We start from the raw sequence: 21,456 nt of genomic DNA on the forward strand, positions 1-21,456 counted from the left end.
AAAGGACCTCAGAGGCCAGATATTCCAATCATCTCATTTTAAGAGGAAGGAAACAAAAGACCCCAAAGGTTAAATACAGGCAGAATCACAAGGTATAGAGCTGGAATGGGCCTCAGAGGCCATCTAGTCTAACCCTCTTATTTTACAGGTGAGGAGACAAAGACTGTGGGAGATGAGGTGACTTTCCCAACATCACAGAAGTAGAATCTGAATGGTGGTCCTCTGACTTCAGAACTGAGGTTCTCAGTGAAAATACGTTAATAAATTGCTAGTTGGCTAGAGAGCTGGACTTGGAGTCAGGAAGACCTGAGTTCAAATCTTGCCTCAAGGTTATACCAGTTAGATGACCCTGGGCAAGCCACTTAACCACTTTCAGCCTCAGTTTCCTCATTTGTAAAATGGGCCACTTACTGAGTCAGGCCACTTTTCATTAGGCACAAGGGTCAATTCTCACGACTATGTTGCTACTTGTAACAGTCACTGCCTTAAGAGTTATAGAGGTGAGAGAGTCAATAGAACGCTAAAAGAAAATACACAGAAGAAAACTAAAAGAAACTTAGAAGGAACATTTTGTCACTAGCTAGCAAATACACAGAACTTTGAGCTCTGCAAGGCACCTTTCATCCAGGAGCTCATCTGATCTTACAACAACCCATTGAGGAAAATGTTATTATTATCGCCACTTCACAGATAAGGACACTGAGGCTGGGAGAGGGTGAATGGATTCCATATGTCTTAAGTCCTCAATGGAGGATATGAATTCAGGGCTTTCTGACTTCTCCACGTCCCTTACCCATTGCGTCACCTTGGCTGCCCCTGCTACTTGGTCAAATTTAATATGCAAATAATATTTAAAAATCCAACAGAAGTTCCTGGATTTATAAACAATCCTTTATTTTGTTGTGCATATTGAATGGTTTATGTTTTCTTAAGCTTATTAAGGTCACAATTTTAAAAAATAAAATTAAGACAAAGTTATACAGATGAGACCTGGAAAGGTCTGCAGAGAATTACTACACACCATAAGTCTCTTTTTCCTCCTCTTCTCCCACTGTCTTAATTATAACAAATGGCCCTGGGCCAACAAATAAATACGTGATATGGATTTCTCTGTGCCTGTGTTCTGTCTCCCTCCCCAGATAGACAAAAGCTGCTCAAGGGAAGGGACTGTATGGACACAGACTATATTTAATGTGTTTCTTAAAAGGAACCTGCTACCACCACCCTGAACACCTTTTTCCCACTGCATTCCAAAACAACATGGCACCAGAAAGTGGCAGGCAACTTTGGAAAGGCTACTCATCCTTGACTTAGTCCTTACTACTGACTTGGTACTGTGTCAGAAATCTTTCTTTGGGCACTCCAGTCCTGAGTGACTGGCTGAATATTCATTAAGGGGAAATTTCAGATAAATGTGTGAAGATCAGCTCCAGCTACCCATTAATTTAACAGACAGCAGTAGAAGGAATGAATTAGCATTTTGCCTGTGTCTTTGCATTTCTCATCAGATGAATGAGGCCCTGAGGCTCTGGCCTCCATGTCACTAATTGAAATTTGTTTTGTTGATCTCCAGCTCAGTTGGTTTTGTTGATTCATGTAGCTCCAGCACTTAATTAAATAATACAAATGCTTGTTTGAGAAGGGCCTTGATTGTACCACTCCAGAATGCAAGGAGCTAGACAGAAATGGGCAAATCTTTAGTTTGGGCAAACTGTAGAGGTCTGTACAGCATGCCTTGAAGTTGAAGGCTATCTCAAGTGAGCTGGGTCATGTACTTGGCCCATAGACCAAGTAATCACCCATGTCTGGTCAAGAAGTGATCATGGGATTTTTGGTAGGAATACAAATGTGTTTTTCTCTTTTATCAATAGTTGAACTGCAAATTAAGAGCTGAAGTAGATTTTAGCATTCAGTTACTCCAGGGGTTCTTAACTTCTTTTTGTATGTTATGAATCTCTTCTCAGAATCATGATTTTAAATGCATAAAATAAACTACATAGGATTCCAAAGGAAACTTTTTAAATTGAAATTAAGATGTCATTTTTTGTATTCAAGTTTATGAACCCCCTGAATTCTATCAATGAACCCAAACTCTTTGGGCATGCTTGGACCACATGTTAAAAATCCCAAATCTAATACCAAGTCCCATTTTACAGATGAGGAAACTGATATACAGAGAAGCAGAGTGATTCTCCCAAGGTCACACAGGCAGTAATAGATTTAGACCCAGCTCTTCTGACTCCAAAACCAATGCTTGTCCTCTGTTCTAAACCCTACCTACGTAGTAGATAGACTGGTAAGTACATGTCAGATTCTGTGTTTAAATGCCCACACATTTCTAGCCAGTGTGTAGATGCTGCCCATATTCTTTTCCAGGAATTTTTTGTAATGAGGGAGTCTGGACCTAAGATTTCATCACACAGGAAGCTACCAAGGAGGAAATTTCCTCAGCTGAAGTAGACTGACAAATTGTCCTATAACTTAAGAATCTTAGAGCCAGGTATTTATTAAAGGCAACATTTATTAAGTACAAACTATGCAATGTCCACTGTGGTAAGTGCAGGGGACACAAATATACTCTCTGTTCTCAAGAAACTCACACACTAATGGATTTAATCTGACACAGGTGCCTGGAGGCACCAAGGTTAAATGATTTATGCAGGGTCACATAGGCAGTACATATGAGAGTCATAACTTTAACCCAGATGTTCCTGACTCCAAGACTCATTTGAACCATTATTCCATGTTGGTTTTCCATTCTGGAACCTCTGTATAAGTATCCATAAAGTCATCTTTGCTTCCATTGTCATTCCTATATCCATTAACAGCCTGTACTTTAGCAAAAGCAATATTGCTTTTGTATTCTTAGTGCTTTGCCCAGTGCCTAGCACACAGCAGATGCATAATAAATGCTTATTGGTTGATTTATTCCCTGTTAGAAGTTTCAAGTTCATACACCCAAAAAGCCATGAAACTGTGCATACCCTTTGACCCAGCAATGCCACTACTAGGTTTGCATCCCAAAGAGATTAAAGAAAAGGGAAAAGAACCCATTTGTACAAAAGTATTTCAAGCAGCTCTTTTTTATAGTGGCAAAGAGCTGGAAATCAAGGGGATGCCCATCAATTGAGGAATGACTAAACAAGTTGTGGTATATGATTATGATGAAATATTATTGTGTTTTAAGAAATGATGAGCAGGATGCTTTCGGGAAAGCCTGGAAAGACTTACATGAACTGATGCAAAGTGAAATGAGCAGGACCAGGAGAACATTGTAGACAGTAGCAGCAATGTTGTAAGGATGATTGACTATGAAAGACTTAGCTACTCTGTTCAAGACAATGACCCAAGACAATTGTAAAGGACCCATGATGAAAAATGCTATCCACCTCCAGAGAGAGAATTGATGGACTCTGAATAAAGATGAAAGCAGACTTTTTAAAACTTATTTTATTTGTCTTAGGGATTTTTGGTCTGTGTTTTCTTTTGCAACATGGCTAATAGAAAAATTTTTATGGTTTCATACGTATAATCAATATCAAATTGCTTGCTTTCTCAAAGAGGGGGGAGGTATGAGAGGGGGGAAGGGAACACAGAACTCAAAATTTAAAAAAATTATCATTAAATTTTTTCACATGTCATTGGGAAATATTTAATGAAATAAATAAAAATAAATGAAAGGAGCAAAAAGAGAAGTTTCCAATTCAGAGAAGTACCTTCCTGACAATTCTATATACTTGGTAGAGAAAAATCAAATATGATAACCCAATTAGAATAATTGTTGAGTCTGAAGTTCAAAGGCCCAGCAGAAAGCAAATACTCTATATCATTTAGGGATGAATGAAATATTTCTGGGAGAACCAGTAGTCATCTGAATCTTATTTTCTCTGTCTATTCTTTACACAGGATGGCATCATTAGGAGGATGGATGATCTGAGATTGCTCAGTGAATTCATTTAGAATCACATAAGGTTCTGTGCATCTTCAGAAGCAGAAGGCATGAACTTAGCAGGTGGCTTGTGAGCAAATGTTCAACAGAGATAAATTAGCTAAACATCCCAGAGCCAAAATAGATGACCCCCAATGTCAGAGGGAAGAAAAATGTTTATCTAAGTGGACACTTTAGACATATTTCTGAGAGGCCAAAATGTCCACCAATGCCCCCTTGAGATGTCAGTGAAAGCTTCCAAATATCACTGTCTTCATACAGATTCTCTGCAGGCTTATTTAAGGAGACAGAGATAGATCTCCACTAATTTTGTGCACTTTCTTTCATGGGTCTTTTATCATAGCCTTTGGTTGTCTTTCTCCTCTGACTGCCCTTGCTCCTTGAATCTGCATTCTAGCAAAAGTTATTAACTATTGCCTGAACAGTGTCCTTTGTGACAATGCTCACTGCCAGGGAGTTTGAGAAAGGTGCATAAATGCTGAGAGGAGTTTTGGGAGACAGAGGAGAATATGGGAGTTGAAGTGAGCAAGAGTTTTGACCAGATGACCTTCAAGACTGGCCCCCATAACCACTCTAGTTTAAGTTCCACTTGACACACATGCTGGCCATGAGACCCTGGGCAAGTAACTTGATCTCAGTGCCCCAGGCAAATCTCTATGACTCTAAGTTGAAGAGCAGGTACCAATTTACATCACTAGAAAGAGTTTCCTCACCCAGGAATTCCCTAGGGCAATGAAATGTCTTGCCACTGAACTTTGATGACTCAGGAAGAGAGAAAGAAGCTGATGACTTTACTCAATTCCGCCTCACTTAAATCCAATTCATACACAAGTCAAAACATTATCCCAGTGATGTCACTGGTCCTCTTCAAAAATGAAGGATGAACAAGACCAATGAAATCAGAAGCTGGGCTAAAAAAAAACCTGTATCACATGTGCCATAAAATCATAAGACTTTAGAGATGGATAGGACCTTAGAGGGCTTCTGGTCCAAGCTCCTTATTTTACAGACAAAGAAACTGAGTTCAGAGAGATTAGGTAACTTTCCCAAAGTCACAGAGCCTGTCTAAGTTGTAATAGTAGCAATAGTGGCTAGTAGTTGTCAGTTTTACTCTCTCTACTACTACTACTACCGCAACTATTACTACTGCTGCTGTTGCTACTACTGCTACTACTACTACCTGCAGGGTTGCTATGAAGATCGAATTAGATATTTGTAAAGTGCCTGGCACAGAGCCTGGCAAACAGCAGGCACTATCAAATGCTAATTCCTTTCCCATCCCTCCAAAAGAACTTTCCAAACCATAAACCTCCATATAAATAGTGGCAGCGATTGTTATTATTATTATTATTAGCAAAAGAAAGACAACACTTTAGGTCTCCTTTCCAAATGGCTTTGGTAGGTAATCTGAAAAATAAAAGATGTAGGAAGGGTCACAGATGGAAACAGGAAAGTTGTCCAGTTTACCTTCTCCCTATTTCATACAATCACAGAAAGTTGAACGGGCCCTTTTAGGTCATCTCATCCAACCCTGGCACTGTTTAGATGAGGAAACTGAGGCTCAGAGAGGGGCATTTGCATGCCCAAGACCACAGAGTTAGCAAGAAGCTAGATTCAAACCCAGCTTCTCTGACACCAAATGCATTTGATGTATGGAGAAAACCAATGTCTCCCCGGCTATTGAGACCTCAGCAGCCATGCAAAGCAGAGCGGCAAAGAATGTAGAGAAAGTGAACTCATAGCTTCTGAAAGTTCAAAAGATTATTAGGAGTTTAGGGAAATGGATGTTAAGAGAACTAGTTGCCCTTATGTGAACTTCTTGGTATTTATTTGTTTCATGATTTCAGTAAATGTCCTTTGCTTTATTATGTCACATTTTGATTGGGGTTTGATTTAGGACATTCACTACAAATGTGGGCTCATAAATAGTTGATAAAAATAATTATCCCTTGAGCAACATGACCTCTGAAAGAACCAACTGTGGGACTTATTAGCAGTGCAACTCACCTTCAGATATTCCTGGCTGTCTCACTCAGCCTCTTCTCCTTAGGTCTCTAGAATCTAACACTCACAGATTTAGAGCCAGAAAGTTGCCTATGAGCCATCTAGTTCAACCTCAACATTGAATAGAAGAGGAAAATAAGGCTGAGGGAAGTTCAATGACTTGCCTACAGTCTTCCAATGAATGAGTTAAGAGATGGCCTCTTTAATTAGAAAAAAAGAAAAAAAAATCAAAGTGGTAGGGGAAGACCCTCAGGGTTGCTGTTCCAAAGAGAAACAGTTAACATTGACATTCACTCTAAGCCAGGAGGGCCCAAAATACAGCCATTAAGTGGAGCTTGGGCAGGGCCCTATTGTGGCCCAGAAGCTGCTCACTTAACTTGGGGTTTACTGGCTAGATTTGCTTCCTTCTCTCCTTCCTCCCTCCCACCTTCCCTGCTTCCTTGTTTCCTTCCTTCCTCCCTCCCTTCTCCCCTCCCTTCCTTCCTTCCATCCATCTATCCAACCCAGTTCACTCTGAAGCTCAGACATTGGGCCACAATAAGTCCCTGCTCAAGCTCCACTTAATGGCTGTATTTTGGGCTCTCCTGGCTTAGAGTAAATGTCAATGGTAACTGTTTCTCTTTGGAACAGCAACCCTGAGGGTCTTGTACTCCCACCTTGATTTTTTTTTCCTTTTTTTCTAATTAAAGGTGCCATTCCTTGACTCATTTCTTAAAGAGGCCTATTTACTGAAGAGGCATTACCTCACTCTAAGTGAGTACATGAAAAGGCCTGAACCTAAAAGGGCCAGGGTCTCCCATTGCATCCTGGGTCATCTCCAGCCGTCCTGTCAAGTATCAGGTCACTGGATCCAGATAGCTCTGGAGGAGAAAGTGAGGCTTGTGACCTTGCACAGTCCTCCCTCACTCAAATCAAAGTCAACTGTAAGTCATGTCATCTCCCTGATGTCGTGGTCCTCTTTGAAAATAAAGGACAAACACAACAACAACAACAACAAATGAATGGCAGGAGTTGAATTAGAACCCATGTCTCCCTGTCTCCAAGTAAGACCTGTAGTTTGATCTTCTAGATCTCTCTGAGCCCGGATTCCTGTATTCCTCATATATTATGAACATATGTTCTCTGACTAAACCTTTCTCTGAACCTCACTCCCTTGTAACCCACCTTTTCCTCCCAAATCATTGATAAACCTGAGATCATATATACCATAAAGCCAATTAATACTATAAAGTTCTTGGTTTCTGGTTTTAATCACTTACTATTCTCAAGTTATTGCCATTTCTTCTGAAAGTGAATCCAAAAGCTACATGTTTTCATCTCAAGATTAAAAAAACATGATCATTCAGCAACTATATATTATTTCTCCCCCTTCTCGAGAAAATCATAATTAAGTCAGGTCATTTCACCCATATGTTTACATCTTATATACAGAAACAAGGAACAAATGTTTCAAAGGTTAGCTAATGTGTCCCAGAAGCAATGTATTGAATACATTTTTATAAATATAATCACATCTTTAAGTGTCATGGGAGCATATCACTAAGAGGTTATTAATTAAAATAATGAAGAATTATTCCACTTATAAAATTTTAAAATCCATAATACATCTGTTTGCAAAGACAGGTTTTCATAAATTTTGAAAGACAAATAGTTCAATAGCTCACCAAAATCTCATGCCAAAGCGACGGGCTTTAGCTGGTAACAGATATACATAAAAAGGAAGGCATATACACTATGAAAGTAAAAGCTAATGGCCTTCTCTCCTTAATTTAGCTTTTATTCTGGCTCTAATTCACATGCATACCAAACTAGGAAAGATCTTGGGAATTTCTAACCTTAAATTACATAGTGGTCTGGGATAATGGACAGTAATTTGGTCACACACACACAGAATATTAAAAAGGAAATAGTTTATTGTAGAACAGGTTTTGTTTGACAACACCCTTATAAGAATATGGTGGTTCATCATCTCTAGCAATAATTAAAAATCTATGAGAGAGAGAGAGAGAAAGAGAGAGAGAGAGAGAGAGAGAGAGAGAGAGAGAGAGAGAGAGATCCTAGTCATGCATCCGAAAAGATGTGATGAGACAAGCCAGCATTTGAAGAGATGAATCCCAGAAGCTGCTAGTAGGGAATAATACCAAGTAGAGACTATGAGACCAGCTGGCAAAAGATCATGTAATGGCTGAAAGAGGTCTGATATCACCAGACTGTATCAGTGCCATAGAATTGCTCTGGCCATGGGGGTTTCTGACATTCTCTTAATGGCCACATATGTTCTCTACATGCATGGTCCATAGGTACACATTTTTGTGTATGCACACCCTCTATCCTTGGTGGTATGATAATATATGGCTAAGTACTTCCCAAACCTTAAGGACAAAGTATTCTCTTGATGTTTACTGGCTATGCTATTTGATTAAATGTCTTTGATTGGAAGTAACATATCTTTGGGATGGCTGGTAAAATGAACACATCAGAGGTGGTTCACAAGCTTTGGTTCTGAACAAATATATACCCAAATAGTACCTTACACCTTGGGAGAGGGGCTGCTCTAAGTGCCATGTATACTAGATTTTCCTGAAGTGCAATAAAACCTATCTTCATAGATGTGCTGACTTACAATGGGCAACCAGTGAAAATATTTGTGCCCAGTTAATTAAACCTCAATATGGGAATTGATAGAAAGGAAACATCTGGTAAATGCTTGTTGACTGGCTCATTCAAGGAACACTTGAGAGAAGTACTTTGAGCCCTTATTTTAGGAGACTGGGAAAAATGAAATTGGAGCAATCCAGCTGAGAGAATCAGAACCTCAAGGGGGACTGTGGCATAAAGGCCAAAGAGAAAAAGCTGCTTTCTGAAGCAGTATGTCACAAGCAGGCAATTACAGAATTGGAGGATGTCAGAGAAAGAAGGGACCTCAGAGGTATTCTAGTCCAATGTATACCTGAACAAGAATCCCTCATACAACCACCCAATGAGAATGATGAGATGCAAAGTAGACTGAAGAGGCGAGCATGATGCTAATGTTTCTAAGTCTGAGGAACTCAAACAGAATACTCTCTCCCTCTCCCTCTTTCTTACCCCCTTTCCCTCCTTCTCCCCTTTCTTTCTCTATACACATACATATACTATACATAATATGTACTACACATGATACCTGTAGTACACACACTATATATTAAATTACGTTATAAATAATATATGTGTATATTATATAGATATAATTATGTATACATAGAATATATGTATATATAGAATATATATAGAATTATGTATATGTAGAATACATATATATAACACATGTGTGTGTATGTGTATACACACACATATATACATATATATAATAGAGAGAGAATCCCTTCAACTCTATAATGAATGGAGGAAGGGACATTTTCTTAACTTTGTTTTCTGGGGTCAGAACTATGCCAGAGTTTCTTGATTCCTTCTTCTCCTGAAGCAAAGGTTAATATACACGAAGCCTTAGAGCATGAGTGGGGAACTTGGGGCCCCCAGGCCACATGTGGCCTTCTAGGTCCTTGGGTGTGGCCTTTTGACTGAGTCCAAGTTTTCCAGAACAAATCATTTTATCAAGAGGATTTGTTCTGTGAAGTTTGGATTCAGTCGAAGGGCTGCACTTGAGGGCCTAGAAGGTGACATGTGACCTGGAGGCCCCACATTCCCCACCCCTGCCTTAGAGGAAAGCAAACTTTAATATTAATACAACTCTTTCCAATTTCATGCAAATCGTGTCTTTTTCTAATCCTCATCAAAATGGACACAATGGTTCTTGAGGCAGTGTTTCAGTCTTTCCCATCACATTGCCCAAAGTATTGATTATGTCTTGAGCACCTGCTCTGGGGCAAGCACTGTGGTACACGTCAAGCAAAAGCTATGGCCTCTGCCCTCGGAGAGCTTAATGATATGACTGAGGCAAGTAGAAGGAAACACAACAGACAATTATGGAGTATGGAGAAATTAACAACATCATAGATGTTTTCCCTCTGGGATGGATACTGAACTTCCTCACTTTACAGATGAGGAAACTTCAGGTCCCAATCAGTTATTTGATTTGCGCAAGGTCAAAAAAATAGGTGCTATTTGAACCCTAGGTCCCTGATTCATGAATTGGAGCTCATTCCACCGTACCGCACTGCCTTCTGTATCAATGGGATGAACTTAACAGGATGGTGAGCATTTATCTGAAACTCTGATGGTATCTTACTAGGGAGAGCATACACATGCTGGAAGACTTCTAACCTCAGAAATGCTTCATTGAAAAGGAGCCTATCTTTTAAAATCTAATCTATCTGGGTTGAATTGAATGGTTTGGGCTAACTCAGCTCTTTGTGTCAGATCTACAAAAGACAATCTTTCCCATGGACTTGGGCTCCTTTTGTCTTTGTCTTTGTTTTCTCCCCCTATATCTGAGCATATGGCCAAGGCCTGGACACCAGACTTTGGTCAAGGCTGGCTGTGTAGACATCCCCTGATAAGCCCCAGTGATGGCATATTCTTGGCCCAAGACCTGAGAGCAAGAGTGGCAGGGTAGAACACCAAGAGTTCCTGCATGAAATGAGTCCTATAAGAATAGTGCAATCAATTAACCAACAGGCATTAAGCAACTACTATAGACTACTAGTTCCTGTGCTCGGTGCCAGGGATTCAAGGACACAAATGAAACAGTCCTGCCCTCAAGAAGCTTACATTCCGACTGTTTTACATCAGCTAATAGAAAATGTTGCAAATGATGGCAATGAGTACTAGAGGAAATTAAAGAGAAGCTGAGTGCAGTAGATCACTGTAAGCTAGACGTTTGAAATGTACTATGAAAGGCGGACAGAGACCATGGAAGAAGTAGGAATTACACAAGTGATTGATAATAATGACTGACATTCATCTAGCACTTTACAGTTTGCAAAAGCACTTTATATTATCAATTTTATTTGATTGAAGCATCATGGGCAGTGGAAAGAATGGAGAAAGGTACATTGTCTTAACACCCCCCAAAATATATATTATACATAATTTTTATATGTTATATATAAATTTTATGTAACACAGTATATATACTACATATTCTATTAATATGTTATAATATACAGTATTATATATAGTCTTAGAATCTGAGCCCAACTCAGTTGTCTGTAAGGTGCTCGGTTCTTCTTCGGAAGCTAAGGCCGCGTTGGGGTGACCCCTCACTTCAGCCGGCGACTAGCACCACTACAAACAAGTCTCCTCGTCCATCCGCTGAAATGGCCGTCTCCGAGCTCGCTTGCATCTACTCCGCCCTCATCCTTCACGACGATGAGGTTACGGTCACGGAGGATAAAATCAATGCCCTCATTAAAGCAGCAGGTGTAAATGTTGAACCATTCTGGCCTGGATTATTTGCAAAGGCCCTGTCCAATGTAAACATTGCAAGCCTCATCTGCAATGTAGGAGTTGGTGGACCTGCCCCAGCAGCTGGTGGTGCTGCCCCTGCTGGAGGGGCTGCTCCTGCTAGCACAGCTGCCCCAGCTGAGGAGAAGAAGAAAGAGGAAGCAAAAAAGGAAGAATCCGAGGAGTCCGATGATGACATGGGCTTTGGTCTGTTTGACTAGATAATTTTTTGTAACATTAAATAAAAAGCTTGACTCAACTAAAAAAAAAAAAAAAGAATCTGAGCCCAAGCCCTAGCCCTGCCATTTACTACCTGTGTGACCTTAAACAAGGCCCTTCACTTCCTGGGGTCTCTATAAAGAGAGGTTGGACTAGAAGACTTCTAAGGCCCCTCCCATCTCTTAGTTTATGATCTTATGGTCTTCACAACACTGTGAAATAGATACTAATAGGATTATTGCCATCGCCAACTGACACTTGGAGAAACTGAGTTCAAAGAGATTAAGTGATTTACTCATGAGCTCACAGCTGGTGAAAAATCTAGGCAGGATTGAACCCAAGCCTCTCTTGATGGTAGGTCCTGCATTCTATCCAATATTCTATGCTGCCTCCCCCAAACACATGCAACATTCACTACTGTGAGTTGATTTAACAGCCTGATATCTCTAGTGACCAAGACACAAATTGCAGTGAATTAGGTCACTCCACTGAGGTTAAAGGAGACATCAGCAAATCACCCAAAGCAGCCAAATTATCAGAGTCAAAACTATTTTCAGTCTCTGGGAGAAAATGACAACAGATAATTGGAAACATGACTCACCTGTGTGTAATGGATTAGCAGAATAGGCATAGAGGGAAGACATGCCTCTCTCTCTGTATCTCATGCCATACTGATTCAATGGAAAGGATATAGGATTCAAAGTCTGACAACCTCAGTTTCAATTCTAGCCCCATCACCTACTTCCTCTATAATAGCTGGGGTGTTACAATGGAAATATCACTGAATTCAGTCAAAATGAATGAATACATGAGAAAGCATTTATTAAACATTTACTATATGCAATGCACTGGGGATACAAATGAGAATTGATGCAATCCCTCCACTCAGGAAGCTCATATTCTAATGGGAGAGAAAACACACATGGGAAGTTTCAAGTAAAAGGTAGAGGATCTAGGTTCAAATTCTACCTCTGATATTTATTGCCTGTATGTCCTTGGACAAGTCACTTAACCTATCTAAGAGCCTTAGTTTCCACATCCTCCAGTGTGATAGAATTCACTATCCCCCCCAAGCATCCCATTTCACTTTGGAATAGCTCTAATCATTAAGGAACTTTCCTTTACATTAAACCAAAACTTGCCTCTCTGTCTATTCTTCTTATTTGTCAGAGAGTCTAATTTGCCTAAAGTGACATAGGTAGTTGGTGGCAAAATTAGAACTAGAATCCAGAGTGTTACATATTCCTTTTTTTCTTTTCTTTTTTGCCTATTTCCTCTTTATTTTAAAGAAAAAATATTTTTAAATCTTTAGTTAATCTGAAGTTGAACAACACCATAAAATATGAGCTTTTCCCTATAGAAAGAGTAGAAACTGCACATTAAATTATTAATTTCCATTGCAATAGCTTGTATTATTTGAAAGCATATCATACATTCAGTATGTTTAGTTCCAAAGGGTGAATTTCTGCAAATCTGCCGCCATGGAACTGTCCAAGGTCCTAGAGGTCTTTAAAGATGAATGGGAACTAGGGTCAAAAAGTAAAAGAACTAAATTCTTCGCAGAGGAGGAAAAAAACAAAACAAACAAGAAAACAAGGTGGTTGAAAAAAATTATCTTCCCATTCAAATTTTCATTTTCACTTACAGTCAGGTGCTAGGAAAATCAAACAGAAAATTTGGTCCAGCATCAAAACCTGGGGAGGAAAAGGACTGACTAGGCTAAGACAAAGACCAAGTACATGACTCTGAAAGGAATTCTGTGATAGATCTGGCATTAGAACAAGCTTTAAGATTTCATAGCACAGCCAGAAGCAAGGACAGCCCTACCAAGCCAAGGATATACTCATGGAATATTTGTGACCAGGAGGAGCTGTGTTGCAGCAGTTTGTCCTTTATATCTCTGAGAGGACACCTTAGAATATATTTAAAGGTAAGAGGGACCTCAAGCTACCCACTCCAACCTCTTCTTTTATAGTTATGCAAACTGAGTCCCAGAGATGTAGTGACTAGTCCAGCTTCATACTGGTAGCAAGTTTCAAAGGCAGAACTTAAAAATTGGTTCTCAGACTCCAAGATGATATTCTTTATCCATGCTGTGTCACTCCTAGTTAAACGGCATGCTTTGAAAGTTAATTCTTCCAGTATTGTAGATAGTACCCTACTTTTCTTTGTAAACTTTGCTACAAGTGGGGCAAATTCCTTCCTGGAACATTGGTTTCAGACTCAATTCTGTAAACTACACATTTATATTTGCAAGACACACATATTTTCTTGGAAATCATGACTTATTTCATTCTTGTTCATCATAGGAGCTACCCAGAGAAGGTTAGGTTACAGTTCTTCAATAACAACAGCAAAAGAAATAGAAGCAATAAAGACAGAAAAAAACAATAAGAAAAGTTATGGAAACTCAATTCATATGTTGATCACTTGGCTCCAAGGACCAAAAAAGGACACTACAAATGTGTCCTGGTGACAATGCTCCCATAACTAGATCATAAACTCCTTAAGGTCATCGACTAGGTCTAATCTTTTTGTATTCTAATCTACACAGCATCCTGCACATAGATGGCACTTTGTAAATGTCTGCTGAATTGAAAATCATGACTTATTATAAGGACAACAAAGTACTTGGGAAAAAAATAACCATAACAATTCAGCCAATCAACAAGCATTTAATAGTCCCCTACAATGTGCCAGGTATCGAGGATATGAAGACAAAAATGGAAAAAAATACCTGCTTACACTCAAAACATATAGACATATGAAAATATAAAAAGTATATACAAATGAATATGAAGTAGTTTGGGGATTTGGGGCACTAGAAGCTTGGGGGCTTGGAAATGCTCCATGATGGTGCTGTTTGAGCCGATTTTTGAAAGAAACCATGGATTTCAAAAGTAGGGGTAACCAAGGAGTACATACCAGGTATATAGGACAGCAGGGTAGGAGGAGGGAAGTAAAACGCAAGAAGACAGGGAACATAGGAAGGGTCCAGGTTGTGAAGGGTTTTACATGTAAAGGAGCTTACACAGCCAGGTGGTACAGTGGTTAGAACAATGGGCCAGAAAGACCTAAGCTCAAATCCCTCCTCAGACACTTACTAGCTGTGTGACCCTGGGCAAATCACTTCACCCTGTTTGCCTCAGTTTCCTCATCTCTAAGATGAGCTGAAGGAAATGGCAAACCACTCCAGTGTCTTTGCCAAGAAAACCCCAAATGGGGTCATGAACAGCCAAACGTGACTGAAACAACTGAACAACAAAGGAGCTTAAAGTAATAATGAGGTGATTTGTATGGTTTGTTTGTTATTATGGTTTGTAAGGCAGGCTTTCATGGAATCACAGATTGAGGGTTGGGAAAAGATCTCAGAGGACACTGAATCCAACTCCCTAATTTTACAGATGAGGCCCTGAAAGTTTAAGTGACTTACCCAGGTCATATAGTTATCAAGTGTCTAAGGCAAGACTGGAACTCAGGAAATTCTGAGTCTAAGCTAAGCTGCTTGTCATAGCATCTCTATGATATACATAGTACAAGTGTTTTTTTAAGAACTCAGATACTCCAAGGGTCTGTGATCTTGTGTATTCCAGAAACCCCTTTCATGACAGAGATTGCAAACAATCCATACCTATCCTGTCTGACTGATGTCTTTCCATAAGTTCACCATGGGATGAAGGGCAGTTTGCTGGAGCTCTCCCTTTATTTCTCTATCTCAGGAGGATGCTATCAAAGCACACGAACTGTCCAATCAAGCAATAATAAAAATTCATATATTAGCTGCATAATGATAATAAATACATAATAATAGTTAACATATATGAAGCACCTACTATGTGCCAGGCACTGTGCTAAGCCTTTTATAATTATTACCTCATTGGATCCTCACAAAAACCCTGAAAAGTGGGTTCTGTTACTATTTCCACTTTACAGCTGAGGAAACTGAGGCAAATAGAGATTAAGTGATTCCCCTAGAGTCACAGAGCTAATAAGTGTCCGAGATCACATTTGAACCCAGGTCTTTCTGCCTCCAGGTCCAGTGCTCTATCCACTGCACCACCTAGCTGCCTTTGTGCCATGCTAGATTATAAGCTGTGCTAGTCACTCTTGCCACATGACCAGCTCATTTTTCCCCACTCATACATTTCTTTGATCACATCGGAGGCTGTCATATTCTGTTTTACCTTCCTAATCTATCTGTAATGTGTTGAAGACTATGCACACTCACCAGGAGCCTCTCCTGAACTCTTGGGCAAATGTTTATTTTCAATTTTTCAAAGTCCATGGTGTTCCATGACATGAAGGCATACAATAAAACTGGAAGAATATTGTCATTAAGGAGATGGGCCATCGTTTCACAGAGAAGAATGGGGTCATTAAAAGAACTTTGATGTTTCTCAAAGACAATGTAATCCCTTCTTTTTCCGATTCAATCTGAGCACAAATGATTGTCCATTTTCAGTCTGTCGAAGATGTGTGTGGGGCGGGGGGGTGGGGGGGTGTGTGTGGGTGTGGGTGGGTATGTGTATAAATTCTATGGGTTTTCCATCCATATAGTCTAAAAAGTAAGCATTTTTTTATCTAATTGGTTCTTGTTGAGTGGATCGTCAGGCCAAACTCTTGTGGGAGGCTATGGATCTCATCCTGAAGGCTCTGCAGTGACTCAGAGCTAGATACAATCAGCACAATGTCACCACCAAAGCAGGAGCACAAATTATACCTCATTATTTATAGAGAATTGCTCTTCAACTTGGACTCTTACATCGGTCAAGTACAGACCACCCAGATGAAGAGTCTGAGATAATTGAAGTGGCTTTGGGGCTGTTGCACAGCTAGTAATGATCAGAACCAACACTTGTATGCCATTCTTACAAGGCTGGTGCTCTCATCTCTACACTATGCTGTGCTTGATGGGATCGTGAGATCATAGATCTGGGGCTAGAAGGGACCCAGAGGCCAGACCTCAGTGAGTCCAACCTTCCTCATTTTGCAGATTAGGAAACTGAGGCACAAAGGGTTTAAGTGACTGGTCCAGTGTCACATAGCTAGCAAATGTCTAAACTTTAGACTCTAAAGCAAGATTTGAACTTACATCTTTATGACTGCAAGTCTATTCCACAGAGCTTTGTGGAGGGTTAGCTGTTAGCAGCCAACATGACAAAGGATGGCACTTCTGTAAGAACTTATTAATGCAACTTATTATACTTTAAGTGGATTCTGTCCATGCTGTTTTAATCAAGCTTAATTTCAGTCAAATAACTTTGATTAACACATGATTACTTTGTACAGATACTATGAGGTCTGTCCTGAAACAATCCAAAATGTTGTCACCATGAAGAAGTATGTTAATTTTTCAGATATTAAAAATTCCAACGAAAATATCTGAGTAAGTGGTTTTCAGCCCCCACCGAGCTACTAGGGGATGGAATAATCAGTTCTGTAGCTTAAGTATGATACAATGAACATGTCTATGACATATCCTGCCAGTAGGATATAAGCTCCTTGTGGGCAGGGACTATTCAGTGTTTTTGTATTTCCAAGGTTTTACAGATAGGCAGTTCTGGGTTGAACTGCACTGTAAAAATACAGGAAGGTTCTGGGAATTCATCCTTATAAAGAACTCCCCCACATGTGAACTCCCTCTATCAATACAGAAGAAACCTATATGTCTTAGTAAGTCCCAGAAGGTTGCATGAACCAAATTCAGATTAAATTAAGATGCCCTGGGTCACCCAGGAGGTAAATATCGAAGGCCATATTTGATCTTGGATATTTCTGTATGAGGCATTTCCTGATCTCCCCCTCCAGCTACCTCTCCTCCTTCCAGAGTACTTTGCATTTCTCTAATACATAATTACATGCACTTTATATATACTCATACACATGAAAATATCTTTTCTTCTTCAATGGAATATAAATTCCTTGATAACACAGAATAGTTTCATTTTTGTTTCTGTACCCCAATGCCCATAACACACTTTTTGTTGTTTAGTCATTTTCAATCATATCTGTCTGACTCTTTGTGACCCCATTAGGGGTTTTCTTTTTTTCCTCAAATTTTTTTTACCATTTTTGTTTAAATTTTTGAGGTCCAAATTCTTCCTTCCTTCCCTCCTTCCTTCCTTCCTTCCCTCCTTCTTTCCCTTTCTCCCTCCCTCCCTTCCTTCCTCCCTTCCCCTCCTCTCTGAGATGGTAAGCAATCAGATATAGGTTATACATGTGCAATCATGTAAAATATTTCCATATTAGTCATTTTCTACAAAAAGACTCAAAAGAAAAAAATTAAAGAAAGTGAAAAATAGCATGCTTTAATCTGTATTGAATCAATATCAGTTCTTTCTCTGGAAATGGATAGTAAGCTTTGTCATGAGTCCTTTGAGATCACTTTATTGTTGAGAACAGCTAAGTCATTTACAATTTTTCATCAAACAAGATTGCTGTTACTGTGCACAATTTCTTCTGCTTCTGTTCACTTCACTATGCATCACTTCATATAAGTCTTTCCAGATTTTTTCTGAAATAACCCTGCTTTTCATTTCTTATAGTACAATAATATTCCATTATAATCATGTACCAAGCTTGTTTAGCCATTCCCCAATTGATGGGCATTCTTTTGATTTGGAATTCTTAGCCACCAGAAAAAGAGCTGCTAGAAATATTTTTTGTACAAATGGGCCCTTTTCTCTTTTTTTGATGTCTTTGGGAAACAAATCTAGCAGTGGTATTGCTGGATCAAAGGGTATGCCCAATTTTATATCTGTTCGGCCATAGTTCCAAATTACTCTCCAGAATGGTTGGATCAGTTCACAACTCCACTAATAGTATATCAGTTTTCCCACGTCCCCTCAAACACCCAACAGTTTCCTTTTTTTGTCATATTAGCCAATCTGATAGGTGTGAGGAAGTACCTCAGAGTTGTCTTAATTTGCATTTCTCTGATCAATAGTGATTTAGAACATTTTTTTTCATATGACTTTAATTCCTTCATCTGAAAACTCCTTGTTCATATCCTTTGATCATTTATCAATTAGGGAATCACTTGTATTTTTATAAATTTGACTCAGTTCTCTATCTATTTGAGAAATGAGCCCTTTATCAGAGATGCTTGTAAAATTCCACCCCCCTCAGTTTTCTGCTTTCCTTATAATTTTAGAAGCATTTGTTTTGTTTGTACAAAACTTTTTAATTGTACATAATCAAAATTATCTCTTTTGTAATAGATTTTGTAATGTTCTCTATATCTTCTTTTGTCCTAAATTCTTCCATTTGGGGTTTTCTTGGCAAAGATACTGGAGTGGTTTGCCATTTCATTCTCTTTATTTTACAGATGGGGAAACTGAAGCAAATAGAGTTAAGGGACTTGTCCAGGGTCACACAGCTAGTAAGCGTCTGAAGCTAGATTTGAATTCAGGTCTTCCTGACTCCAGGCCTGGCACTCTATCCACTGTACCACCTAACTGCCATCAGAATGCAGTAGGTGTTTAATAAAGGATTTCTGATTGACTGATTCCTGCCTCCAACCCCGGCACTTTCTCCCTGACACCACTGCTGCTTCTTATATCTTATATACTCTTCTGTCAAGAGTAGAAAGCTGGAACCAACCAGAAGTGTGGTGATTTCATTGCACAAACACTTCAGTCTGACTCAGCACTACGGGGATCTGCTATCTTGCCTTAAGCAATGAATAAAACCTGGCGGTTGGTGGGATGACACATCAAATATAGGCTACATATTGTGCCCAATAAGATGATGTGATCAGGGATTCTGTAATTTTTTTGTAAGGCTGATTTCTGATTAAGGCTTACTGGTGAACTGAAGAGAGGTATGGTGTGGTTTAGCAAGGAAGCTGATTTTACTTTGTAGAATGCTGTTGTTTATACCAACTCCCTGTATCTCACTTTATCTTTAACAGAGGAATAGGAAATTCTAAAGCTATTTAATAGAACTGGTCTTTCTGAATGTTCCATCATGAAAGCAAAGAAAGAGATAACAGAACAATCTTGGAAACATTTTGCTTCATCATAGGAGCAGAAAACTAAGGACAGCAAGGACTGGATACTATTGAGGAGATGGAGTGAATTAACATGGCTCAAAGAAGAAAAGGTAGCATAGGGAAAGAGATAGCTAAAAGACTCACAGGCCAAATCCTTCCATAAATAGTAAACATTTCAAGCTGTGGGGACCTTGGAAGTCACAGGATCATAGACACAAAATTTTAAGGAACCTCAGATACCATCTAACCCTTCTTAATTTGACAGATAATCTAACTTAGGCTCAAAACTTAGCTTAAGTCACTTACTTAGGTCACATAGGTAGTGACAGAAGTGTAATTTAAACCAAGGTCCTCTGACCTCTCAACATATGTCCAAGGAACCATGCTGCAATGACGACAAAATGTTCAATGACAAATTCAAATAAAAAATTAACAAGAAAAACACTATATTGGTTAATGGAAATACAAAGAGAAAAAATACATTATCAAGTTGAAAGGCCAATTACATTACTTTCTCCTTGTGCCTGAACAGAAATCCCTCCTACAGGATACCTGACAAGTGGCTGCCACCCAGCCTTGGCTTGAAGACTTCTCAGGAGAAGCTACCTCTCCAGGAAGTCCATTCTGTTTTAGGACAGCTGGAATTGTCAAGAAGTGTTTGCTGACATCAAGCCTAAATCGGCCTCTTTGTAGCCTCCACCTAGCTCAGCCTTCTGAAAATCCTGCCCTCAAGCTGCTTATGTTCTATAATAAGGATTTTTTTAGTGGCATTTAACAGTCTTTTGTGCTCTAGACAGAACAAAAAACTCCATAATCAACAATTCACTACAACAATTGTTTTCCCTTATAAAGGTTGACCACAAATTATAGAGGGGGATTGACTCAATGATGTCTAATCCATTTATGAGTCTGTCCCCTAACATATGCATAAGAGAAAACTTTCTGTAGTAGCAGGGGCTATTTGCAACAGAACTTCAATCTTGCAGTCCTTGAGGAGAAGGCAAATACTGTAGATTTGGGCGGGGGTGGTGGTGAAGGATGGAAACGACACACCACACAGGAGCAATCAATTAATAAGCATTTATTAGGCCCTGAGGAAGGACTGCTATGCCACCTTTGGGCAAGGCACTGGGTAGACAAAGACAACAAGGCAACTATTCTGGCTCTTACAGAGCTTACTTTCTGGTGACAGAGACAAATATGTGCACATATGGATATAAACAGAAGAAATAAAAGGTAATTTATGGAGGAAAGGAACTAGATTATAAGCCAGGAGCACCAAGAAGACCTCATGAAGGAATTGTTTAAACTGAATCATGAAGAAAATTAGGAAATAAGTAAACAAGCATTTATTAAATACCTAATATAAACCAGGCATTGTGCTAAGCCCCTTATAAATATTATCTCATTTGGGAGGTATGTGCTATTATTATCCAAATTTCATAGTTAAAGAAAATGAGGCAGACAGATGTTAAGTGACTTGCCCAGGGTCATACAGCTAGTAAATGTCTGAGGCCAGATTTAAATTCATGTCCTTCTGCCTCTAGGCCCAGCACTCCATCCACCGGACTGCTAAACCTGCCTCTATCTAGGGATCACTATGTAGTGGCAATTTAGATTTGAAGATCTTTCCTACCCATTAATAGGCCATGTGACCTGCTTACATCACAGGAAGCCTAAGACACATAGGGTGTGAGGAGCTTCTTGACAGAAAAAAGATGTTATATCACAGGAAATGCTGAGAGAGAGAGAGAGATGTTATGGCTGCTAATGGCCACCCTTGATATTGTTAGGACTGAACAGGCTGACTTAGCTGCACTGTGAATTTGTTTTGGGGAAGATTCCAGCAGGGGGTTGGAGAGGTTTTGGGATGGTGAGGCTCCAGGTTGTGATATTGTGTATGGAA

General features: G+C 39.4%; 2 protein-coding genes across 2 annotated transcripts in view; one reads left to right on the forward strand and one right to left on the reverse strand.

Annotated features, from left to right (window-relative positions):
* The window catches only part of ANO4 (anoctamin 4), a 429,862-nt gene that overhangs the window by 267,447 nt on the left and 140,959 nt on the right, over window positions 1–21,456 (reverse strand). The gene's annotated exons all lie outside the window — the stretch shown is intronic.
* LOC118850531 (60S acidic ribosomal protein P1-like) lies at window positions 11,100–11,614 on the forward strand. The gene has a single exon (XM_036759991.1). The coding sequence runs from the start codon at window positions 11,212–11,214 to the stop codon at window positions 11,557–11,559; it is 348 nt and encodes a 115-aa protein (XP_036615886.1). The 5' UTR covers window positions 11,100–11,211; the 3' UTR covers window positions 11,560–11,614.

This window comes from Trichosurus vulpecula, chromosome 5 (assembly GCF_011100635.1).
Source record: "Trichosurus vulpecula isolate mTriVul1 chromosome 5, mTriVul1.pri, whole genome shotgun sequence".
NCBI lineage: Eukaryota > Metazoa > Chordata > Mammalia > Diprotodontia > Phalangeridae > Trichosurus > Trichosurus vulpecula.

Bases quoted from the DNA above. Each gene is read 5' to 3' on its own strand.
- LOC118850531 (XM_036759991.1), top strand. From the start codon at position 11,212: ATGGCCGTCTCCGAGCTCGCTTGCATCTACTCCGCCCTCATCCTTCAC.